Raw genomic sequence first — 24,361 nt, 5'->3', positions numbered from 1 at the left:
TCCATAATATCCCCGGGAGATTGAAGTCAAAGTACACAGCCCAGAGAAACAAGGTGCGATCGCCCAGTTTAATCGACGTACACACCTGCTCTAAGCATATGCAAGCATTAGTAACCTCGCTCTAAACCTAGAATTTACAGCCACTAAAACACCTCCACCTTTAGCTTTCCGGCTATTAGCAGCATTCTTATTGCAACGGAAAACTTCGTAAGCCTCACCGCCCAACCATGTATCCGTGAGAACAATGATGTCGTAGAAAAGATCCGAGGTAGCTACGCGAAAATCGTCGACATCACATCGACATCACGTTCTGGTATCTGGTCGGATATCTCATGCTGGCAGTTGGCAGGACGGATGCATGGACATGGTGTGGTTAGTGCGGAGGCTGCAGAACCGGAAACTCAGTTAGAAGTTGAAGTGGTATCAGGTAAATGAGAGGCTGAATCGTCAATATACTTGCCAGTAATAGCTGGTTGGAAGACCCCCAACCTACATCTACACTCAGAGCCGAGACGACTATGCTGAGCGCTAGCTGAAGTAAGCGCGACTGAGGCAGAGAAATCGGGGGCTTCCACAGTACTATCCACGATGCGTGTCGGTGCTGATAGTGGTGGTCCATAAGCAGTAGAGGTAGCGTTTCGTAAGAACGGTGTGCAAATAGGTCCGTTGTCGGGCAAACAATTTCGGAAAACCCCGTTTCTCGACTCAAGCGCAGGACCGGAATGTCTGCTGGTCGCTGGCGGGAAGGGTTCGAATGCGGAGAGTGGAAAAAGGGCTTCTTCAAGGCGAGCGACAAGAGTGCGTCCCGGTATCCAGCTGGCTAGATTAAAATAAACAGATCATACAGTTTACAGTGTTCATAACGATTTCATGCTCAATTCTAATCTACTAAATTTTTAATCAACGTTTTTAAGAATTAACTTAAAAATCTTGAGCCCAAGATTGGCTATGAATCAAAATACCATGGATTAACAGTTCAACCTTGTATTTTCTTTAATATAGGAAATGTTGAGCAGAGACAGATCGACACGTGATTGAATTTCCTTAAATTAAAGAATTTAGAAATTAGTTTCTTTTTACAAATCTGACTCACTTCTATCAAAGTATTATACATATAATTTAAGAATTCCTTAACCTCCCACTGCGTTGACAAATTTTGTATTTTTGTATGAACCGTTGACACTCGCCAATGCTAAAGCTGTCCACGTGTCTTTTTTTTTTAATTTTAATGTGTATCCTAAACTAATTGTAGAATCTATCCGTAGTTGTATCAAGGAAATTTCCTACGCCAAATTCCCTTTCTATTTACCTCGAACCCCCCAGACCTTCATGAATCGACCTTCCAGGCGCATTGACAGACGCCGAATCGTCTGGGAGTTACTCGCACCCTACAGCTTCGAAAGCCCTTCTCAACCGCACCCCAGGTCACATCGCCGTGCTGGACTCCACTGCTCACGCCGATCTAAAAAAAAAACATTCCAAAGGAATGCCGATCGCATTCCAAAGTGACAGATTTAAACACCTCGCACGCAGCTGGAGCATTTCTTCAATTTCTTACCCCGCTGGATCGGACAGAGGATGGAACAAAAAAAAAAACACACATACAGAACTCACAACCAGAACAGACCGTCTCGGATGGTCGGTCCTCCGGTTGGCTTTTGTTTTGTGCCTCTCCAAATCGAATTCTCTGGAGAGTACCACCAAAGCATTTGTGAAGAAGAAAATTAACGAATGATTCGAACGCAGCGTGAAATTTTTATCATTTTCACACTTTAAACGTGTTTTCACGAGCTTCCCCCATCAACGCCAACGCAGAGCGCTGGTCCTGGTTGGTGGGAACAACCAGGAGGGTAACCGCGGTGAGGTGAGCGTAAATTCATCTTTTATTTTTGGAGGGATTAAAATTAATATGCTTTGAGTTTGGAGATTATTTTCGGCTGTTCCTTCTGGTTCTCGTTCATTAATAAAATGAAATTATTATTTATGGTATAGTTACCGGGGCTTCTTTCTGCTGCTGCTGTTGCTGTTTCTTGGAGTTTATAGGGCCATGTTTTCATGCTTGATTTGCGGGGGGATTGTTTGACCGATTTGTTTTTTTTTATCGTTTTCATGGTCGATATTCTGGCTAATGATGGGAGCTTTTTGAGAAAAAGATTTGTTGGGATTGCACTCAATATTTTGAAAATTTGAAAGATGAGGTGACATTTTCAAAGTTTCAACAGCTCCACAGTTCCATTTGTGTAACATGATGAGTTTTGATAATTAGTGCTCAAAATGACTATCCTTAACTTACCTTCCTGGTACAACGTCCATCAGGTCGTATAAGAACAAGGTTGATAGACTTCCCAAATGGCCGTTTTCGGGGCTGATTTGTCTTGTAAAATCAGCCATGATAGTCGTCATTTGTGGATGCTATCAATCCTGTCCTTAAGGCAAACACCATGTTTACGGTACTGTTGACCGGAATTCACACAAAAGTGAGTAATGGTACTATAACCATAGAGGTAACTCTAAGACTAGAAGGTCCCGAAATAACGTGCTCAACTTTTTGGCTCAGTGCTGGTACTCTCTTTGGTCCCAAGCTAATCGATTCACCCCTCGAAACATAGGAAAATCCAAGAACCCCTCATTTTATCTGTCAAACTTTCATACCGAATCAAAACAAACATTGTGTAGTAGTAGAATTTCGACTTATTGACAATACGGTATGATATAATGCTTGACTACCCAACAAACAATTTTGGCTGCAGACTAGCTTATACAGGCAACAATTTGCTGTATAAGCCAATTTTTGGCTGTATAATCTAATCTGCAGCTAAAATTGTTAATTGGGTAATTCGAAACAACGGTAGCGGTATGGTCAAACGATAACATTAAACTATTATGGGAATGATTCGAATAATTGGATTTACTTATTGTTTTTCCTACATAGAATTCAAAAAAGGAATACATTGCTTTAAGTTATTTATTATAATATTAATGGAACATTTCCGTCAATAGAGACACCCGGACGAACGTCGAACTTTCTTCCTTCTTTCTAACAGACGTTTTCGCACTCCTGCCGAGTTAGCAGCGCTTTCTCCACGAAGACTTTGCTTGGTCAGCTTGAATTCCTTCGGATGATTCTGCAACACGTTTTTAATTCCTCACATCTACATTATGAATCGCTAAAAATATAAATTAAGCTATTATATTTCTAGACATAATAAAAATACTTACCCATTAATAAAAATACTTACCCATTAACAAAAAAATCATATGAATTTGTAAAAATACATTACGAACGGCTCGATCTAGCATACAACAAGTCAACAAAAAACAACTACACTACAAGCCCGACATGACAAACAAGTGTTACTAGGGTAGATGTACCAATTATGGCTATAGTTTGTCAGCCGAAATCAATTATTTAGTTCAATTGTTTACATGAATTCATATGACTCCTTATATTATACCAAATAGTAAAGCTTAAAGTCTAATTATTAAGATAAACCTATCAAATGTAAAGGATTGATGGATAAAACTTAATTATAATTAAGATAATGATGCTTATCCAGAGCACCCTTTATGGCCATATGGTCACTTTTCTTCGTCATATGTATGTTTCTAATAGAACTTCCTATTATGGTTATACTCAGGTTTATCATTGAAATAAATCATACTGAAAAATAAACTATGCTGAATTATGAAAAAAATGGAATTCAGTTGATTATATTATGAATGGACAAGTGAAGACAATGATCTGCGTCCTTTTTTTCGATAGAAGTGCGATACCTCCCCTTTGGTGACAAAGCCATAATTTGGAATCACTGAAAGTGAATCCAAATCTAATGGAGGATGCTTATTGCATAGCGGAAGAAAATGTGTTTATTGTCTTGTTTTTCTTGACTGTAATTTTAAGATTTATTGTATTATATAACAATCAAGAAAACTCGGCACTGTAAAGTTCATTAGATTGAGCCTGATAAAAAATCATTATTTTGGTTTATATAGTATATGTATGGTTGTAATTAATTAACCATTTCAACAACAGGAACATCAATTTTTAGTTTTCCGAATTGCTTTCTTCGTTTTAGACTCCTTCTTTTTTTTATAATGCGTTTATTTTTCAAGGCTCATTTGCCTTAGCTTTGCGGAGCCGATATTCATTGTTTAGATTACAAAATTTCTTAAAACTAACGTCAGTAAAGCGAGGGACGATTACTCGCGGCTATCTCGAGGTTAGGGGTAACAAATTGTAACAAATGAATGGCAGGGTAGGGATTGAGAACACAAGGTTTGGAGAGCAGTATGCTCTTGATCTCGAACTAAGCGACATACTGATGAAAAAGAAAAACATGGTGGTACACCGATGGGCAGCTAACAACTTGGGGGAACACAAGATGACACTAACTACTAAATCCTCAGATCTATCCGTTTTAAAAACACATAAATTAAATTGCAACGGGCCGCAAAGGTTGTTTTCCTCGGGCCCTGAGGGATTCGGATAACTCGGATCTAGCAACACAATGGAGGGTGCATGCCCAAAGCACGTGGTCGATCTTGTGATAGCCACTACCACAAGCGCACAAATTGCTGCCTGCGAGCCCGATTCGGAAGAAATGCGAGTCTAACGAGTGGTGATTGGACATGAGCCTTGACATGACACGATGAAGTCACAGCTCACCCACGGCTTGATCGACACCTGTCGCAGAATAGAATGTAACCATCTTCACAGATCACTCTCATTCCATTTTAGTTGCCAGTTGGTGAGGATTTGCTGACGGGTAATTGAGAAAAATTCCCAGACTAAAGTGATGGTATAGGAGCAGTTAGATAAAGTACTCAATTTAGCTCGGATTTCGGTCAGGAAATACGAGGGGTGCTTCATCGGCCTCATTGAACGAATAGCCTCCAATGAGCTTAGACTATCCGTAAAATGAAATAATGGTCAGAAGGTAGTGAGGCAATTTGATCTACTGCGTAGAATATGGCTGCTAGTTCCGCAACGTATACGGAACAGAGTTTTTTCATTTGATATGAGGCGCTATGAATTTCGTTGAATACTCCAAATCCAGTGGAAGCGTTTATAGTTGACCCATTTGTGGAAAAACTCTTATTGTTACTGACATGGTGGTACTTGTTTGCAAAAATTAAGGGATCAACCATCGACCGATGGTGATCAGGTATTCCACGGATTTCGCCATGGCGGACGAAAACATGCGTGTAGGCATGTTTTTGAGTTCTTTCTTCGTTTTATTAATCAATTCCTCCTCAGTTTTCGCGACAAAACTGTTGGAGTAGATCTTACGCTTCAGGTTGGCCCAGAAATTCTCGATTGGACGCAGCTGGGGGACGTTGGGCGGGTTCGCCGACTTGGGTACCACATCGATATTCAGCCGCTCCATCTCCTCCAACGATCGCTTCGAATAGTGGGCTGACGCCAGATCCGGCCAGAACACCGCGTCTTCGCCCTTATGGTATTTCTTGATGAACGAAGCAACTTCCGGCAGGCATTTCGTTTTATAAATTTCCCCGTTCACGGCCAGTCCGGAGCAATTGTCAGCCACAGCAGCATCTTCTTGGGGAACTTGGTGTGTGAAATGAACTTCACCTCGGAGCTCACTTCCTGGGGGAAGTAAAATACGAAGTGCCCTGCCAGTCGTTGCCATCCAGGGTGAGATAGGTCTCGTCGTCCATCACCACCGCCACGTCGCGATCCGCCGGGAAAAACGAGTTGACCATCTTATTCAGCCGCTGCCGCTGCGTCATTGCCTGCAGCTCCGAAACCAGTGGACGTGACTTCCGCATCCTGACATGTATGTTCATGTTCGCCAGGTACTTTTTCACTGTTTGGCCGGTTGCACCGACCCTCCGGCCAAGCACACGCAGCGATGTAGCCACTTTTCCCTCGGTCTTCATCTTCAACATCCTTTGGAGCTTCTTGTCGCACAGGGTCGTCGGCCGTCCGGAACCGGGCTTTCTTTCGATGCTCTGATTGTTGTCTAATAGTGCCAAGATGTTGTAGATGCCGGAACGGGCGTATCCGGCGCCCACAAAGTGTCGCACGATGTCCGTTTTCGACGCGGCGGGGTGCCGTTCTTTGAACGCGCACACTTCTGAATGTTTTTGCCATCACGGTCAGGGTTAGAGTTCGACTTATAGAGCTGTCAAATTTGTCTGCTGACTCATGGGTTACTATGATTGATGCTGCATGGGTAGTTTCGTCAGTGTGGGTGAAGGTAAACCCATGAAAAATCGACAATTTGAGACTCATGAATCTTGTTTGAGGATTTCTGTCAAGTAGCTTCTCAAAGTTTTCTATTACTAAACTCAATCAATCCCAGTCCAAATAATCAATGTTTATAATCTGACATTCGTTAGAACCAGTATCTGCAGGTATTGAAGGTGAAAAACTAGGATCTTGAAGTAACTTGATATTTTGTGTCCCATCAAGATCAAGCTGCATCGAAGACGAGTTACGATTTCCTTGCAAAGTGGATAAGTTATCGAATTTACCGTAATACCCCGCACAGACTATGGCTTATATCATGTAATATAGGCTGTCTTGCAATGAGCACTCATACGTCTAGTTTTCACTGGAAATCCTATGTATGAGTGCTCATTGCAAGACAGCTTATATTACATGATATAAGCCATAGTCTGTACGGGGTATAAGGCCGAACAAATTCTCGATAGAAAAAACGAATAACGCGTTCTTCTCGTGTGAGTCTATTAACATCGCCTTCAATTTTCCCATAGTTTCGCTACCAATCAAGTCGTAAGCATCAATAATTTTATCAATGTGGATGCGCACATAGTCAGAAGATAATGCAAATTGATTTATAGCTTCAGCCAAAATCGGCAATGGTTTTAGACTTCGCATTTGATTCGATAGGTGTTCTGATTCTGATAAGAGCGGTTCGTTTGTTGCTTGTGCAACTTTTGGTAAAACAGGTTCTTGAAGAGAAATCGATAACAATCCATTGGGTGAAGCCGGGGTTTTCGCTATGCACTTGGTATAGTCAACTGAATTTGCATTAAAAGGCTGCAGACCACATGCTCGAAAGCCATTCTGAATTGTAGTGCTTTTGATTGCCCTTTCAACTGTTGTATTCAGAACCCCACCGAAGTCCAGCAATGTAAGTGGCTCACCCTGGTGTTTCAATCTCCATTCTGCAACCACTTTTCTCCATTCGTTTTTCAGTGGTTTAAAAACGGCAACATCAGCTGGTTGCGTAATATGCGTCGTGTTTGGATAAAGAGAAATAAGCACGATTCCTAAGGACTGACATATATCCGCTACTTCTACCGCTTTGTGTGAAGAATGACCATCGACGAAGTAAATTATTGGAACCTTCACACCTTGTCTCACGATGAATGGATGGAAATTTCTTAGGATGTATTCACGGAAGTTGTGCATGACCATCCATCCACGTTCACTCTGACCCAGGCCCCAATCGGATGGAAAACCTTGTGCCACTTCTTTTCGGATGTGCTTTCCCGGAATAATGACATGAGGACTCACGACAACTCCAGATGCTCCGGAGGAAAACATCACAGTGACATTTTGCTTTCCAGCTGTTTGTTCAATTTCATAAACATTGCGGGATCTTGTCCGCGCAATAACCTCCTTTGTACTGGGGTAAAGGTAAAACGATGTTTCATCCCCATTGAACACTCGTGTCGGATCCTCCAATACTTCACGGAATTCATTCTTTATCAACCAGTTGTCCACTGTCTCAAACCAATCCCGAATATCATTTTCGGTGACTCGCCCACTTGCGGTTGACACTTGTTCCGGTGTTCGGAGAGAAAATCCTAGATTACGTCGCAAAAAAGCCTTGAACCATTTTCGTCCTACAACAATTAAATGAAGTAATGAAATTGGGTTGTTAGCGGAATGCTTTAATAAAACAGCAAAAAAAGGTTATCTTCCATTTAATTCCACTTAATAAATTTTGGTATCCAGGACAGATACGTATTTCGACTACAATGTGCAGTAGAGATGAGTACTTAACGGGGTTAGATTTTGATAAGTTCTTTAGTGGGAATGACACTGATGAAGACTGCACATTGTAGTCAAAATACGCATCTGTCATGGATACCAAAATTTATTAAGTGGAATTAAATGGAAGATAACCTTTTTTTGCTGTTTTATTTATTTTGGTATTCACTGGTCTAATTTCTAATGAAAAGATAAAAATATACCTGGTCGATTGTTCTTAAAGGGGTTCACCCGTGAATTCGCTGAAAGAAACGCTGCTATTTTGAAGATCAGCGCTTCACGTTGTAACAGGAAATCCGCGGTCCTGCATCCCACAAAGCCAGGTGACAACTTTATTTCCTTCTTCTGTTGATAGCACCGAGTGTGATCCAGGCTTGAATTTTTGTTGCCATTGGCAACTTAGTCTGTATCGAATGGTGGAGATGGGTACTTTGCATCCGGCATAAACTGATTTTCCAGCTTTTATGCTTCGGATGCATGATGTGATAGCCTCTTCGGAGTATTGTCTTTTCGGAGTATTGTCTTTTCGTTATTCTACATGAAGTACAATCGTCTATAATTATGCTTGCCCCGTAACGTGGGTAGATCACCTTTTCGTGGTACGTTACGGGATGTAAGATCTACCACTGATTCCTAGTCCTGACTACTTCAAACTAGGGGAACAGGATTTTTTAGTAATCAAAGGAACACATCTTAGTCCTTGTTACTTTTTATGCCTTGTTGATAGTGATAAGACTCGGCTTTGTCTACCGAGGATGATCTTGAAACAAGGCAAAAAAATGAGTTTTTTATTTGTCTTCATCTATGTGATTCCTAATCTTCTCTTCGTTGTTCCCTAGTTTGAAGTGGTTAAGACTAGGGTTCTGATGCATGGTCATTATCGGTGTCATAGCTTGTTTTTGTTGTTAAGGAATCCAATTTTGACTGACAAAGGGGCCCGGCTTTTGAAGGTTGTTTCAACACTCCGAAGGGTATAAATAGCGGGACCTTTCAATTAGAGTCGGATCCTTGCGATAAATGCAAGAGTGGCAACTGTAAAAAAATCGAATACTTCATCATTTCTCAATAGTGATGGAGTAATACGACATGCACTAAACTAAGAGCACGGGATATACTACAATAAATCAATTTACTGGTCGCAGTAGTGTTAGGTCCCGAACAAAGGAAAAAAAAATAATTATGCTTATTACTGTGTAAAATCAATGTTTATTCATAACTGAGATGAGAAGTTCTGTGCAAAAAGTAGAAATCACTGAAAAATCAACTAAACACATGCTTTTCCAAGTACAACGCTCATGTAAACATGGATGTATGGCTAAAAGTGACAGATCGCAGTAGGTACTTTCGCTTGTAGAGATAATGGGTATACCGAATGAAAAATGTACCTACTATGGTGATACTCGAAAATTATATTTTTTCGACATAGGGTAAATGACGGCTTCGGCAAAACCTTATTCTATTATCATCAGGGGGTAAACAACGTCCTTGAGAGCTCAATTTAGGCATGTGGATACATTGTGTTTCAGAGCATCTATTGACCAAATTTGAGAGCTCTTGGACTTTGTTTATCCTTCTGACGATAATAGGTTAAGGTATTGTTGAAGCCGACATTTCCCCTATTTCAAATGTTTCAGCTGCTAACATAAACAACGAGCATGTGCATAAAAATTCTACGCTAGTAAAATGGTTAAAAAAGGCTATAAAGGGTGATACGGTCAAAATTTGGTCAAGGGAAAACGCGTGTAAATCGGTGAAATCGTTTATTTAAAAAATCAAATTAAATTTCTTTTTCAAGTTCAATTAGTATAAAATTCAGGAAAAATATTCAGTTAGGCTTCCGCTTTTCCAAATCCGAATTGCCGGGCCTTACGCTTGACCCCTGTCATCAGATTTTGTACAGCCACCTTGTCCACCTTCTTCGCCGCAGAAAGCCAGTTTGCCTTGAACTGCTGCTCGCCCTTAGCAGTTTTTTTGGTCTTCTTTAGGTTCCGCTTGACAATAGCCCAGTATTTCTCAATTGGGCGGAGCTCTGGCGTGTTGGGAGGGTTCTTGTCCTTGGGAACCACCTGCACGTTGTTGGCGGCGTACCACTCCATGGCCTTTTTACCGTAATGGCAAGATGCCAAATCCGGCCAAAACAGTACGGAACAACCGTGTTTCTTCAGGAAAGGCAGCAGACGTTTATTCAAACACTCTTTCACGTAAATTTCTTGGTTGACAGTCCCGGAAGCTATGAAAATGCTGCTTTTCAAGCCACAGGTACAGATGGCTTGCCAAACCAGATATTTCTTTGCGAACTTTGACAGTTTCATGTGCTTGAAAACATCTGCTACCTTTCCGCTTCCTTTTGCCGTATAAAACTCCTGTCCCGGAAGCTGCTTGTAGTCGGCTTTGACGTAGGTTTCGTCGTCCATTACCACGCAGTCAAACTTCGTCAGCATCGTCGTGTACAGCCTCCGGGATCGCGCTTTGGCCGTCGTATTTTGTTTATCATCGCGATTTGGAGTCACTACTTTCTTGTAAGTCGATAGTCCGGCTCGTTTTTTGGCTCGATGCACGGTTGTAGACGATACACCCAGCTTATTTGCGGCATCTCGGAGAGAGAGGTTAGGGTTTCGCTTGAAACTACCGGCAACTCTCTTTGTCGTCTCAGCGGCTTCCGGTTTTCGATTTCCCCCCGATCCAGACTTCCTGGCTGTCGACAAACGTTCCCCAAACACTTTAATTACATTTATAACGGTTGATTTGGCAACTTTTAGCGATTTTGCCAACTTTGCGTGCGAGTAGCTCGGATTTTCGCGATGCGCGAGCAAAATTTTGATACGCTGCTCTTCTTGCTTGGACGGCATTTTGACAACTGAAGAGTGAATTCCAAAATCAAAATAGGAGCAACATTCTACACACACACACCTTCAAAATGAGGGGTGTTCAGGTTTTTTAAATGCAAAATTGAAAGAAATACGTCAAGTTGATATTGACCAAATTTTGACCGTATCACCCTTTAGTTTTAGAAAAAAAAATCAATATTCCATTTGCTTGTTTCGTTTCCATCGGATAACAAAAATTACTTTTGCAAGCATGCATATTTTCAAACTCGTTTATATCGGGTTGTTATGTTCTGAACGTATATTTTTATATATTTAAAGTGTACAGGCATGTCTGAAAGTACGCTGGTAAGCATTAGTCGAATGATCATGTGAAGTTTTTTTTTTCAGATAATTTATAAAATGACTTCACTATAGCCATAATTGGATTGGTATTATAGCTATAACTGGTTCATCTACCCTATATGGTTTAACATCTTGACGTATTGTCTTTATACGCAGTAAGTTTGGTAAAGTTGTGATTTCAAATTCTTGCAAAATGAAGCGCGGAGATGTTGTTGAACTATTTTGTCAAAGAAAAACTGTGTCAGAGATGGCAAAGACACTGAATATGGCGAAATCTACTGTGAGTGACTCAATAAAACGATTCCAGGAGCTTGGAACGCTAGAGGACCGCGTCGGAGGGAGAAAAAAAAAACGCACCATTAGGACTTCACAAATGCGCGAGACAATCCGGCGACTATTCAAGCGAAATTCAACAATTTCCATCAGAAAGTTGGCTAAATCACTGGAATGACGAAATCTTTCGCTGCTGCCATAATTCAATATGGCTTGAAGCAAAATTCGTTTCAGAAAAATTAAGGTTCTTCTGAACCGGTTGTCCGAGGGCCGCCATCAGTCAGTGCTGTTCACCGATGAAAAAATTCACTATCGAGCAGCATCACAACCATCAGAATGATCGGCAGTTGCTTCCTGTTAGTTCTAAAAATCGAGGAAGTATTCCAAGGAGTCATCATCCCGCTTCCGTCATGGTTTGGGCTGGAATAACTCACACCGGCAAAACCCCGTTGATCTTCATAGACAAAGGGGTAAAAGTGAACCAAGCAGTGTATCAGAAGCTCTTGACTGACTCAGTAGCTCCCTGGGCATCACAGCATTTCGGCAAGAACGATTGGATTTTTCAACAAGACTGGGCACCGGCTGATGGGGCAAAAAAGACTATTAGTTTCGGCAAACGCCTTTTCCGAGCTTTTTGACGAAAAAGGAATGGCCTTCCAACTCACCGGATTTGAACCCAATGGACTATATTGCAGTGCTGATAAAAATCATTTCTTCTAAACTCAACTTAGCCGAAAATGAAGACAACCTTAACAGAAAGACCAACTACCTGCATGAATTTGAATCTTGACAGAACAGCATTCTCTTGATCAAGGCAACCTCTGAGTACCGAAGTGGCTGGATGTTCATTATCGCCTCTGTGTTGTCAATATTTATATTCGTCTTCATTTTGTTGGGGATGATTTTGAGGATCAAATGCAAAAATGATTATTTTTATTTGTCACAAATATTGCGCTCCAGAACGTGTCGTGTTGGTTTTTACATGCACATCGATGGCTAATTATTACCTCATGCTGAATTGATGATAATATTTAGGCTATAGGTTCTGGGGTCGACAATATTCAAAATTATTCAAAATGAATTTGATTATTTTGCTTTTGATGATCGCTTCTGATTTTGACAATTTTGGGTTGGATAATCAAAACAAACGCAATTCATCTACACTGGGTTGAAGCGCTACTCCTTGCTTGTGATGGTAAACGATAAAATCAGACGCTGCTTTTTGGTATGGTCCATCTTGGTGTCAAGAGCGTGCAGAACCCCGCATAAATCACCGGAACATTTGAAAGCATCTCTTCTAAAGGTTTGGAAAGAAACTAGGAGCATCCCACTTTTAACTTTAGACCTTATATCGATTAAATATTTTGTAAATCCGCTGTAAATATTCTTAAGTATTTTTAAGTATTTTAAACCAATATTATATTTCCATCGTAGGAGGTATCCCAAGTAACAATTCAGCAATCATTTGGCATGCACTCTGATTTATAATGGTTTTCTAAAGGCAATGAACAAACCATTTAGTATAAATACAGCATTTCAAAGTGTAAAACATTCCTGCTTAGTGATTCAGCTTTTTGCTGTTTTAAAAACCTTTTATAGTCTGGCAAAAAAGTAAAAAACTGTCTTGTTTTAAAAATAAATTTAAAACAGTTCTCAATCCCTCCTTAAAATTGCTCTGTAATTCAAGCATAAATGTCATTAGCAATTGTTTATTAATGTCTTGATAAAATACTTTATAAACGTGTTCTATCATTATAAAAGCAACCGTAAAACCATTAGGTTTTGCATTAGAACAAAAAGCATTTATTGTTACTTTTTACGCTTTTTAAAGTGCATCATAAACTCCCCAATTACTGTTTACAAATTGAGCTTAGAAGATGGTTCCTCATAGTTAATAAAAGCCAAGTTTATGACAAGGAAATATCGAAGGATAGATGAAGAAGGATGAAAAATTCAAGTCGATTTCAGCAAAATTTACTTCTTTAGAAGAACCAGCACATCATCAACGACTGACCATCTGGCGGTGAAGAGTAAAGTGAGCGGGCCCTCGAATTCATAAAACATTGTCGAAAGTTGAAAAACATACCTGCCTTCTTCAGATCTTGCCAGCAATACCTATGCGATACAAATGAGCTCTGTGATCAATTTTCGTATTATAAAGTAAATAAAGAATAGATTTTTCATTTGAGTTCAGGTTCTTTAAGTTGATATTATTCCAGACACGTGGCCAATTATTTTATTCTTTAGTTTCAGGCGGAACGCGTCGGAATGTTTAGAAAAATAGGGCGCACGCTTGATCCGGTTTAAGATACATTGTTGACGGCTTTCGGGAACGTGATTTCATTTTAATAACTTGTTTACTTGTTTAACCATTGAACGTCGCGTGAAAGTGGAACTTAATGAAGGCATCAGTGCTTTTTCGTAACTTTTAGTTTTCGGATTAGAAAAATCATCGGTTGCAGGACAGTGTTACCGATTTATATTGGATAATCCAAAGCTATGTTGATCATTATAACATTAAATTTTGAATAACAAATGATAAGACAATCTTATTCAAATGTCGTAATAATACCTCTGACCAAGGAAAAATGATTTATATAGTTTTCATAAAAGTTGACGATACAAATACTAATGAGGAAAGGAATTCCGCATTTCCTTTTCCCAAGTCCTTTTCCTCTCCTTCCCTTCCATTCTTCTCTTTTCAGAAAGCGAGTAATGGCGCTATAACCATATGCCATATAGGGCTAGGACAAGAGTTAGTGCTCAGGTCCCAACCGCTAGAAGAAAATGGTAGCGAGCAAGGGCGCATAACCTAGGCGAATACAGCATTCCCTCCGTATAGGTTACGTCCGCACACCGCTCTCTGTTGTCCTTCGACTGAGGTCGGCTGGATCGATTGAGGGATGACAGTGGGTTGGCGGTGCCGTCCACGGTTGTACGGAGGGAGGACTGTACGCTCGAAAACAAGGGGTAAATACCTGTGTTCCATCCCAGGAGATCGGAAAACCAAGGAGTGTACATTAACTTTCTTAGCTCTGTCACTCCCAACGATTTATATAGCCTATTTTCAAATCCTGCATACGGAGCGGTTGGTACGGTATGTCCCCGCTCTTTGATTACCTGTGGATTAAATGTTAACCACTGTCTATACTTATTAAGTAGACATGGTAAACATTCACTTCCACAAAAATTAACTAAACGCTACACAGTAGGCCTGGCCGCTTTATTGTTTGTTTCACATCGTTGATGTGCAGCAGGCATTAATAATGACAAGAAAAATGATAAATGTATTTCTATCATTTTCCAGGATTCTTTCAAGTACTTGCTGTGTATGTGTAGACTAGACTAGACTAGACTAGATACCTGCCTTCTTCAGATCTTGCGAATAGATGACAATCGAAATAACAACCGACAGCAAACCACTGAAACTGTTAGTTAGCGGAGATTAGCTGGTTTCCGATCCATAGCAGCGATTTAATTCGGCGAAAGAATCAACTCTTTGAACATTTCATTCAAGCGTACACCCTGCATCGTTGGATGGTGCACTTCTGTAAACATCCGGAAGAAGGGGATCTTTTTCGGTTCGAAATGCGAAATGTTGCAAAACAGTATCGCAAACTATCTGAGTAACTGCTCCCAATCCATTGGGAGAAAACTGCCTGGAAAAACCTTGGATCGCACAGCGCAACTTATTATCGAAATATAAACAAACTTCGACGTTTAACTTTTTACAGGCAACTTTGCCTCCATAAATGCTGCCATAAATCTGAACGGGTTAGGATCAAGCAAAATGGCTTTAGATAAATACAATTCAGCCTGCAAGTTTTCTTCATAAAAGTCATATTAAAACCTTATGAATTAGTTAAGAATTTCTTGAAAGCAAATCAACTTTTTCACAAATGACCCATGAAAATCAACTTTTATGCCTCCGCCATGTTACAATTAGTTTGCTTGTTTATAAAAAAAATCTCCGCCTACCTCGATCTGAAGAATATTTTTTATTTTTCAACGTAAAAGAATTAGTCAAATCGACGTTTTACGATGGCGGACGTATTTTTTTCTTAAAACCAGGCCACTTAATGAGAACTATTGTAATAAATTTAAATATTCAACAAGATTTTTATACCATCAATTTCTATTTTAATTATTTTGAAAGATCGGATTCATAAATCCATTTCTATCTTGATTAATGCTTTCCTAGTGGATTTAGGTTAGGAGAAATGGCTCGGAAATGGTTTTTATTGTTGCTACATAGCTTTTGTTGTAGGTTTCAAATGGTTCTCAATGCGTTCGTAATACAACCTTTTGCAATAAATCAACATTGAAGAGCCTCGAGAATACACCCTTCAGAACCTTCTCCAGGGTGGGCCAACTAGACATATTCTAGTCTTAATGAGGTTTTGGTGGATGCATTAATGACAAAATAGCCTTGACCAGAGTTTTATGAATGTTGTTTTATAGTTGCTTTGTAGTATTTTATAAAACTTAAAATGTTACTTGGGATGCTTAGTTTAATCCGTTTGGTTGTATAAAGGCATGCTTGTCAAAGTCTGTACGGATAATTTGCGGACCCTGTGTAGAGAGTAGAAAGCGAGCAAAGGTCAATTTTGAGGAAGTCACGAATCGGGATAATCATCTCCTTAACCAAACTCCTCTGTTAAACCTATCATATAAAAAAATATAGCGCTAGAAAAATCATTGCGAAGACATGAACTTTCATCAGACAGAAATTCGGTCAATTTTCCCAATCCTCCATGCAAACCTTCTCCATAAAATTGCCAATTTCCTATCCAACTCCATAAATCATTCAAATTTCTTCTGCACGGCTTCCGGGCGTTGTCGTATTCTTTTCTCCTTAAAAAGCTCTCGCAGTTGCTATTTTCCATAATTCCTCGTTTAATTACAGAAATTCCAGAAGACAATAAAAATGTGTTGGAAAACCAATTTTTAACTGCCTCATCTGCATATAAAATGATTTTGCTTCTTTCTCACCTTTAAGAAACGAAAAAAAAAAAACAGTAGGATTATGACCCCACTCCTCGCCACTGCTTGTAGCATCCTGAAGCACATTCGTCGATTGATCAGTTTCGCGCCCCCGGAATGGCTCTTATTATGAATAGTTTTCAGCCGGAGCCGAACGAGGGACGCGGAGAGAATTCTTATGAATTTATAATCAGCGAATGATAAATTCGGTTCCTAATTTCGGTACCCCCCGCTGACGGAGATCGTCAAAAAGCAAAGAGGAGGGAGGAGGAGGCGAGGATCACAAATTCAGCAGCAAATGCTCCGATGCCGGTTGGTTGTGATTTTCGGTCGTATGCGGCTTTTGTTTTCCGAAAAATATTCAAATCAAAACTGCTACTTTCCGGCTCGGTGAAGGCGCGGTGCGACGACGAGCAGCAGGGAGACTGGTTGTATGTCGGGAAGCTGTGATCTTCTGCTTTGTTTTGTCGCTGTTTGACCGAGCGTCATGTTTTTGGGGGTGCGCGTCCCGTTTATTATTAAGATGATGCTACTATGGTAACCGAATCGGTCGAACTTAGGGCTGCCTGAAATGTTTAAGCAAATCTTTTCCTGTCACAGAGCTAGTGCATAATCATCTTCCAATGTGTTTTTGAAGTGATCACCCCTTGCCAGCCACCGACGCGGCATCCGCAATGAAAAGCAATCAGAAGGGGACCGCCTGTGAAGATTTGGAAATTATCATTCCAACATCACACATCACAGGTTCTACTGGTCGGTGGATGAGGGACTTTTCGATTGATTCACCTGACTGGAGTGTCTACACGATTGCGACCGACGGGACCGGCGGCGATTCTAAAGCCACCACGGGAAGCTGTAAGGAATGTATCCGGTACTTGGAAGGCACGTGGGTGGAAATCTATGGCATTGTTAGCCAGCCGATTGAATCAGTAGAATTGATAGCATTATGATATATTTAGGATTGAAACCTGTTCATTTCGATGACGTCCGTCGTCACAAACTTCCTTATTCAATACTTTGATGACCAAGCGATGAGCTGAATGAACCTTAAATAAGTCAAACTCTACATGCGGTTTAAATGAAAAGTTTTTTTTTTCTCAGTAAACAGCCGAGAATTTCTCTATTCTATCCAAGTTCATAATATTGACAATAGCCTATTCCAATGACCGTCCACATTCACTAAACGCAAAACTCACCTCATCGAATCACAGAACCCAGCCGAAACACAAGTAGCAACGAGTATGAAAGACTCCCCGTCGGGAACAATTTAAAACCCCATTTTCGGTGCAAATCAAAAGCCACCAGGCAAACGCGCAATAGATCATCAACAGCAGCAGGAGTAGCCGTCGAGATAATCAACGTTTTGTATCGCCATGCTGTTCGGTATAATTGCTCATTTTGTGGCCACTGTCGGAGGCGATTCTATTTTCCCCCTCACATGCCCACCGTTCTCGGCACCGGACGGGTCTTAAAAATCTATCAATCCAGCTGTTCCGTACAATTGAGTTCAAATCCAATGTGAAAAATGCCCTTTCTCTCATTCTTGCTTTCTTTGCTTCATTTCAGAAAACCCAAAACCACCGTCTGTTCCGTTCTGTTCGCCTGGCGGCTCGAATCGTGAATTCGAATTCCGAAGCCCACCGAGCTACATACCAACCTACCCAATATAGGAAGCGAGCAAAATGATGGATCGGATACCGTCACTGTCGATACCGGGCTTATCGCTGTCGCATCCACTGTCGATACCGACGTCGCAGAACCTCTCGAATCAATCATCACACGCCGCGCTCAACTCGCTTAATCTGCACACCCAGAATTTGCATTCGGCGGCATCTGTCAATGCGCTGCACGGTTCCCAGGGCGGATCGACGACGGCCCAGGCGGCGGTGGCCGCCGCTGCCAACCTGCACCAGAACGTCGGCGGGCTGCTCAATGGGAACGCGAACGGGAATGGGTGAGTTGAATTCCTCAATATGCGTCTTGGGATTGGGAGTGTGGACTATGGATAAAAATGGCATATTTTGAGCAAATTCAAAGCACTCCTCATCACGTCACAGGGACATAATATGTCTGGAATAATGGCTTTGAAGACTTCATCCTTAAACACATTTTTAAAAAATGGGGTCAGGGTGTGAAAATAGGGGGTTCAATAATTTCCATTATCTGTGTGATGCTAAGTCGATCACTTTCAATTTTCAAGTTATTTTATTTGAAAAGTATTAATTTTCTTGCCTTTGTTTACATTCTCTCCACATCACTCACAATTTGGCGCCTTTTCTCCAGAGCAAACATGAGAACTTGTTCGTTACTTTCTCATTATTTGATTGCAATTGCTTGATGGAGCCAATATTTTGTACTGTTCGGAATAGGCTTTTAAATGGTTATCAAGTTAGGAACTGATCAGTATCAAGTCAAACGATCGACTTTGCTCTTGCTGCTTTTCCTCAGACCCGTGTTGTTTAGGATTTCTTTGTTGAGGATGTTTAAAATCATTAGTGATTATTGTAATGCATTATTCGTACTTTTTAATTGGTATGAATACATTTGACCAGTCGTTGAGACACCCTTATTTTACTACTTCATAATTTAATTTAATCAGGGTAAATGTTGGCTTCGGCAACCAAAATGTAAACGTTAATTTCACTGTATTTTCCCATAAAAAACTTCGCTGAATGTATTCACACGATTCCTTAATCTTTCAGTTTTAATTGGATTACAGTTTTACGACTTAACAATACCGTTATGCCATATTTTTCTTTAAATAAAATAAATTAACAACAAAATGCGGCTTATTTCGAGTTGCTGTTAATAGAGGAGCTGGTTAACACGCAGTACAAATGGAAAGACTGCCGAAGAAAACGATGTTGCCGAAGAAAACGAGGCTGTCGACAATAGTCACACTAACCTGAGAAGTTGGAAACACGTTTTCAAACAGTTTTGAACAATTCTGTCAATAAGAACGGATAGATAAGAAAGCAGCAGATAAATCTAAGCAAAGAAACACGTCAAATGCTGACGAAATGCTAATAGAAGGGCGGACGCTGCTTAGATTGACGAGAATACGTAATTTCCCCTACAGAATTTTGGGTGTTGATCCTAATACTTTATCTTTCAAACGAACCTGTATAAGGGACGTAAGCTTTGGTGTTGGTCAAAGAAAAGAAGTGGTTCTCGTGTAGAAAACCAGTTCTTCCTACTTTCACGAACAGTAGCGACGCCTGGCGGTAGCGGGAAAGCTTTTTACACGGAAAATATATATAATGTCTGTTAGTTTTAGACAAATCCACTCGTATCATTTATGCTGAAAGTTTTAAACAGAGTTGCCAGAACAACAAATCGACAATACCGAAAAGTGAAATATTCAGTACTATAGATTTCTCTACCGTTTGTGAATTGCACAAGTATTTGTGCAGAACTTTGCGTAGATTCAATGGTTTTCGTACACTAATTTACCCAAAGTTCTGCACCCTCCCCATGGACATGGAGGTTGGCGGTACTGAAGCAAAGGGTTATGTTTAATTTCTTTATATTTGCAACGATGATGATTTCCTATAGTGACACACAAGGTTACTGATACTCGCATCGTACGACTCAAAAGCGCTTACCGTCTCCGAACGCGTTTGGAATAACGGAAGCAAAGCTTACATTCTGAACGAACCGAACGGTGCCATTAACGTGAGTCTCCGTGAGTGACTTGTGTGCGAAGAGTAGGGTAGGATGGTGCAAAACGCACCGTTTAAGCAAAATCGTCAATTGCTGGCGTATGGAAGCTAAAATCAAGAAGAAAGTAATGGTGTTTGGTTCATTACCATGTTTTCTGCGAAGATCAAGTGATTTAGAACTATAGAACGATGCATTTTCATGATTTTCAAGGTATTTTATAAATTGGTTCCAATATGATAGCGGGGCAAAACGCCTGATTCATGGTGATCTGACGCCTGATGATTATTCCTTTATGTTACATCAGAAATAAGGTCGCAATAGAGTGTTAAGCTGTGATTCATTAAGTAAAACATTTAAAAAAATATACGAAAAGTGAATTAGTTCAATTTTTTGCGATATATGCTGTTAAAAGCTTAATTTGAAGTCGACGATTTTAACAACTGTATCATATTTTGCACAAAATGCTATTTTCTAAGGGAATCAGTAGGTCAAAATATGATTTTATGATCAAGAATCAATTGTGAAACCTCTAGTTGAAAACAAACACAATCCGTTACCCGGAAAATGCATCTGAGGAAAAGTTATCGCTGTTTTTCTATAAGTGGGCATTTTACCCCAGGGGTGCATTATGGGCTGTTCTCCCTTATTCGTGCTGCCTTCCATTCATTCTCGTTCTATTCTCATCGTTATTTACGAACTGGTGTGATCGGATAAGAGTGCAGGCCTCAATGAACGTTCACGACGAGTCAGTTTAATAGCGAATTCGTTTATTATCGGGGTTGGTACCAGTTCCAACCCAGTGCGAAACCGAACTTTTTGTCAGTGCGAACCTCAACCTGAGCTAGGTTTTAAAAACAAACGAGCAAACTGACGTTTGTCAGAACACAAGCAGACCCAATCTTGATACCCGATCCAGGTTGGAACTGAATAATAAACGAATTCGCTATAATACTCGCGGCGAGTACTACGAGTTGCCGATATGAGCAAGACGAATCATGTAAATTTCAAAAGGAAGATAAGTGACGCCGGACACCACTAGGGGTGATGTGTTCCTGGGTACGTTGCAAATGGTAACAAAGCACAACCTTCCCATAAGGTATCTATAATGGGATGGTTCCAATTTGCTTTTGGAGCCCCTGTGGAAGGCGTGCGGTCTGAAAATCTCCCGGAATACTCTGCCTCCGTTAATTCACAGAGGCGTTGAAATAATGCGGCAAATTGCATCCGCACAATTTTGGCAGAAGGTAATTTGCCTAAAAGTTGATGAAGTTTTTTAGTGATTATCGCGAGGATTACCGAAAAACTAATGGCCAGTCAAAAACACAACTTTGAAATTTTCACCATTGAAAGGTAAGAAGTTCTTCATGACAAAAATCATTTGACAAATTTTCATCACTCTGACTATGGATTTTCCAAATTTTTCTTGCTTTTTTCCTATCCTACCTTACCGAAAATGGTTTAAAATTGTTTATAATCCCTGCCAAACTTTAACTGAAATGGTTATGAAACTTTACATGAATGTTTGTGTGATAAAGTTTTTTTTTTAACTAGTTCGTTTATTTGGTAGGCTCAATCACGTTAGCTTTACGGAGCCGATAGTTCATTGTTCTTTGTTTGTAACAAAATTCACTTAATTCCATGTCTAGTAGGAGTTGGGCCAAATACTCGCTTACTCGAGGTTAGAGGGGTACATTGTCGAAGGATAGGATCAGGGGAGGAGCTTGAGGGTAAGGTTTCGTTGTCTCATCAGAGCGTTGTCGCCAGTAATGTGATAAAGTTTGAACCTTATGTTTTATGGTTTTTTTGGAAGTGACCCTTACAAATAATGGGTTGTTAAGAACCATTACCATTCTAAACAGTTGTTTTCTCCATACATTTTCGGAGAGAGGACTATATTAGAACCTTTTTACTTACAAACTTAATCTAGCTCGGTAAAATCTCCAACAGCCGATTACCTTGGCATTTACTTTTGCTGATATCTCTGCAAAATGTCTGTTTGTTAGCTGATATTTCTGCAAATAGTTATTTGTTAGCTGAGTCTCGGCAATTGTTTTACTGAATCTCAGCAAAATAAATTGCAGAACTACTCAGCTGTTGGAATCTCGGCGAAAAAATTTAAGTGTGTGCGGTTTAAGAACTTTAATGGTAATGTTTATGGTAGTCAGTAAGGTCCATGGATGGTTTTTTAATATTGATCAACTTTATGTAGAATATATCGCAAATTGGTTGTCTGTAAATTAGCGATTACCAATTGGGTTCTTTAATTTTGAAAAATATATCGGTTTTTATATATTATCTGAAAGAGCTTCGTTTTTTGAGCACAGCTATATTTTTTTCGAACCCACACACTTTCATCTCGATTTTTAAATCAAGATTTAAAGCAAACTGACAGCAAACTGACACTAAACTGACAAACTGAAAGATCGCACCCATACAAAGTGACACCCAGGGGCGCTAATAAGGTGATTTTTGCAAATGTAATCGTTCTTATTTATAATAGTTCCAGTGTACCAAAATTGATGAAATTTTGGCTTTGGGTTCCATTTCTAATGCAGATTACGAATATGCATTTACCTCAATACCCTTAAAGAACCCAATTCGCGATATATTCCGCGTTAAGTTGACCGATAATACAAAACCTTCTAATAGAACTGGTTCTTAACAACCCATTATTTGTAAGGTTCACTTCCAAAAAACCATAATATATAAGGTTAAAACTTTATCACACAAACGTTCATGTAAAGTTCCATAACCATTTCAGTTGAAGTTTAGTAGGGATTATAAACAATTTTTAACCATGTTCGGTACGGTCAAGTAATGATTTGCATATATGCGGTAATGTTTGCATAAATTCGGAGACATTTCAGCCCAGACACCACAGATTCCCATATGTTGGACTTGGCTTGCACGTCAAGTATTCCTATTGATGGTGAGTCTACCAGGTTAATTCCTAACGCTGATTTTTTTTTAAGTTATACACCGTGTAGCAATACAGTGCAGTGCCTTTCCGTTTTTGGTAACACCTCATAATCTAAATTTTTTCTCATATTTGTGCTGGTACTTTCTGGGCAATTTATCATAAAATTCCAAGTAGAGAGGATCCACAAAGAATGGTCTAGTGAAATCAGAATGAAAATTTAACATAGGATGAATTTTCTAAAAAGTAAAAAATCGAAAATTATGCGTTACCAAAAACAGGAAGATACTGTTTTGTACATCCATCGTGAAAGCGAATCAAGCTAATTGATTTTTTTTTTATCGACAAATGGATATAGAACCTGTGAAAAGAACTCACTTTTTATTTTATTATAGTCAATTTAACAGTCTTGGATCAATCGTAATTTTGTGAGATTTTAATTTGTGACTTTAGTTCGAGAGTCATGAATCTCACTATGGGATCCCCCCTCAATTTCTTATTTTGTGAAGCTTGTTACCTAAGACATTTTATTTATTTACTCTCCATGTACATTCAGAGAACAATTTACATTGCAAATGCACTGCCAAATTTCCCTGGATTAGTAATGCAGTAATGAACCTGGCTCCGTTTCTGAAAATATTTTAGAATATATTTGAAACCCATGCTCTTTTCAGTGGGCTTATTGCACAGAGAGAAAGGCATGTGAAAAATGTGGAATTACGGCTAAAATTAAAATGATTTACCAATTTAAAAAAATTTACCGATGCGTGCAGAGGTTGACAAATGCTGGTCATTTCTGTAACCGGTATATGTGACTTCGCAGTTCATAACTCCTGTCCTATACATACAGTTTAGCAGAAATCACCATAGTGAGTTCGTTGGAAGATCTCTTCTACACTTTCGACCACATGCGGTTATGCTTACGATTTTTTCAAAATTAAACGCATCAAAATGTGTTTCACGTACTGCCTTTAAAGCGCTGTGCAGACTGAGCAGTTATAACATGTTATAACGGTTGTCAAATAATTGGAACACAGAAACCACCATCAAGATAGTGCTATAACATGTTATAACGTTACCGACGTTACCGACTGTTTAGTGTCACGCTGTTACCAATTTAGGTAATGAACCAACACCTTTCATTAAATACTACACATTGTAACCGCATATTTAATTTTGCCAAACGCGTTATAGATGTTGGTCAACGGCACCCAATGTTTTGAAACCGGAACTGTAGGAGAAAAGGCTAATGACGTACTTATGTTCTCGCGCATACACCTGATCTGTACCCACAGTAGTGCGATTGCTGAATGATAAAAACGATTCACTCCAGCGCAGCGTCAAGCTACCACTCGAGCGTCCAGCTCA

At 39.9% G+C, this 24,361-nt stretch overlaps 1 protein-coding gene across 1 annotated transcript in view; it reads left to right on the top strand.

The window, feature by feature from the left end:
• LOC135704499 (SOX domain-containing protein dichaete-like) overlaps positions 1-24,361 on the top strand; it is a 109,318-nt gene that overhangs the window by 69,314 nt on the left and 15,643 nt on the right. Inside the window, exon 2 of the mRNA XM_065225984.1 lies at positions 17,980-18,367. Within this exon, the coding sequence (XP_065082056.1) occupies positions 18,096-18,367 (272 nt within the window). The 5' untranslated portion in view covers positions 17,980-18,095. The remainder of the gene's footprint in view (positions 1-17,979; positions 18,368-24,361) is intronic.

The sequence above is a fragment of the Ochlerotatus camptorhynchus genome, unplaced genomic scaffold (assembly GCF_037179485.1).
Source record: "Ochlerotatus camptorhynchus isolate MF236.1 unplaced genomic scaffold, CSIRO-AGI_Acam_v1.1 ptg000242l, whole genome shotgun sequence".
In the NCBI taxonomy this organism is placed as follows: Eukaryota; Metazoa; Arthropoda; class Insecta; order Diptera; family Culicidae; genus Ochlerotatus; species Ochlerotatus camptorhynchus.
Note: the sequence above shows the minus strand (reverse complement) of the source record. Positions and strands in the feature narration are given on the sequence as shown.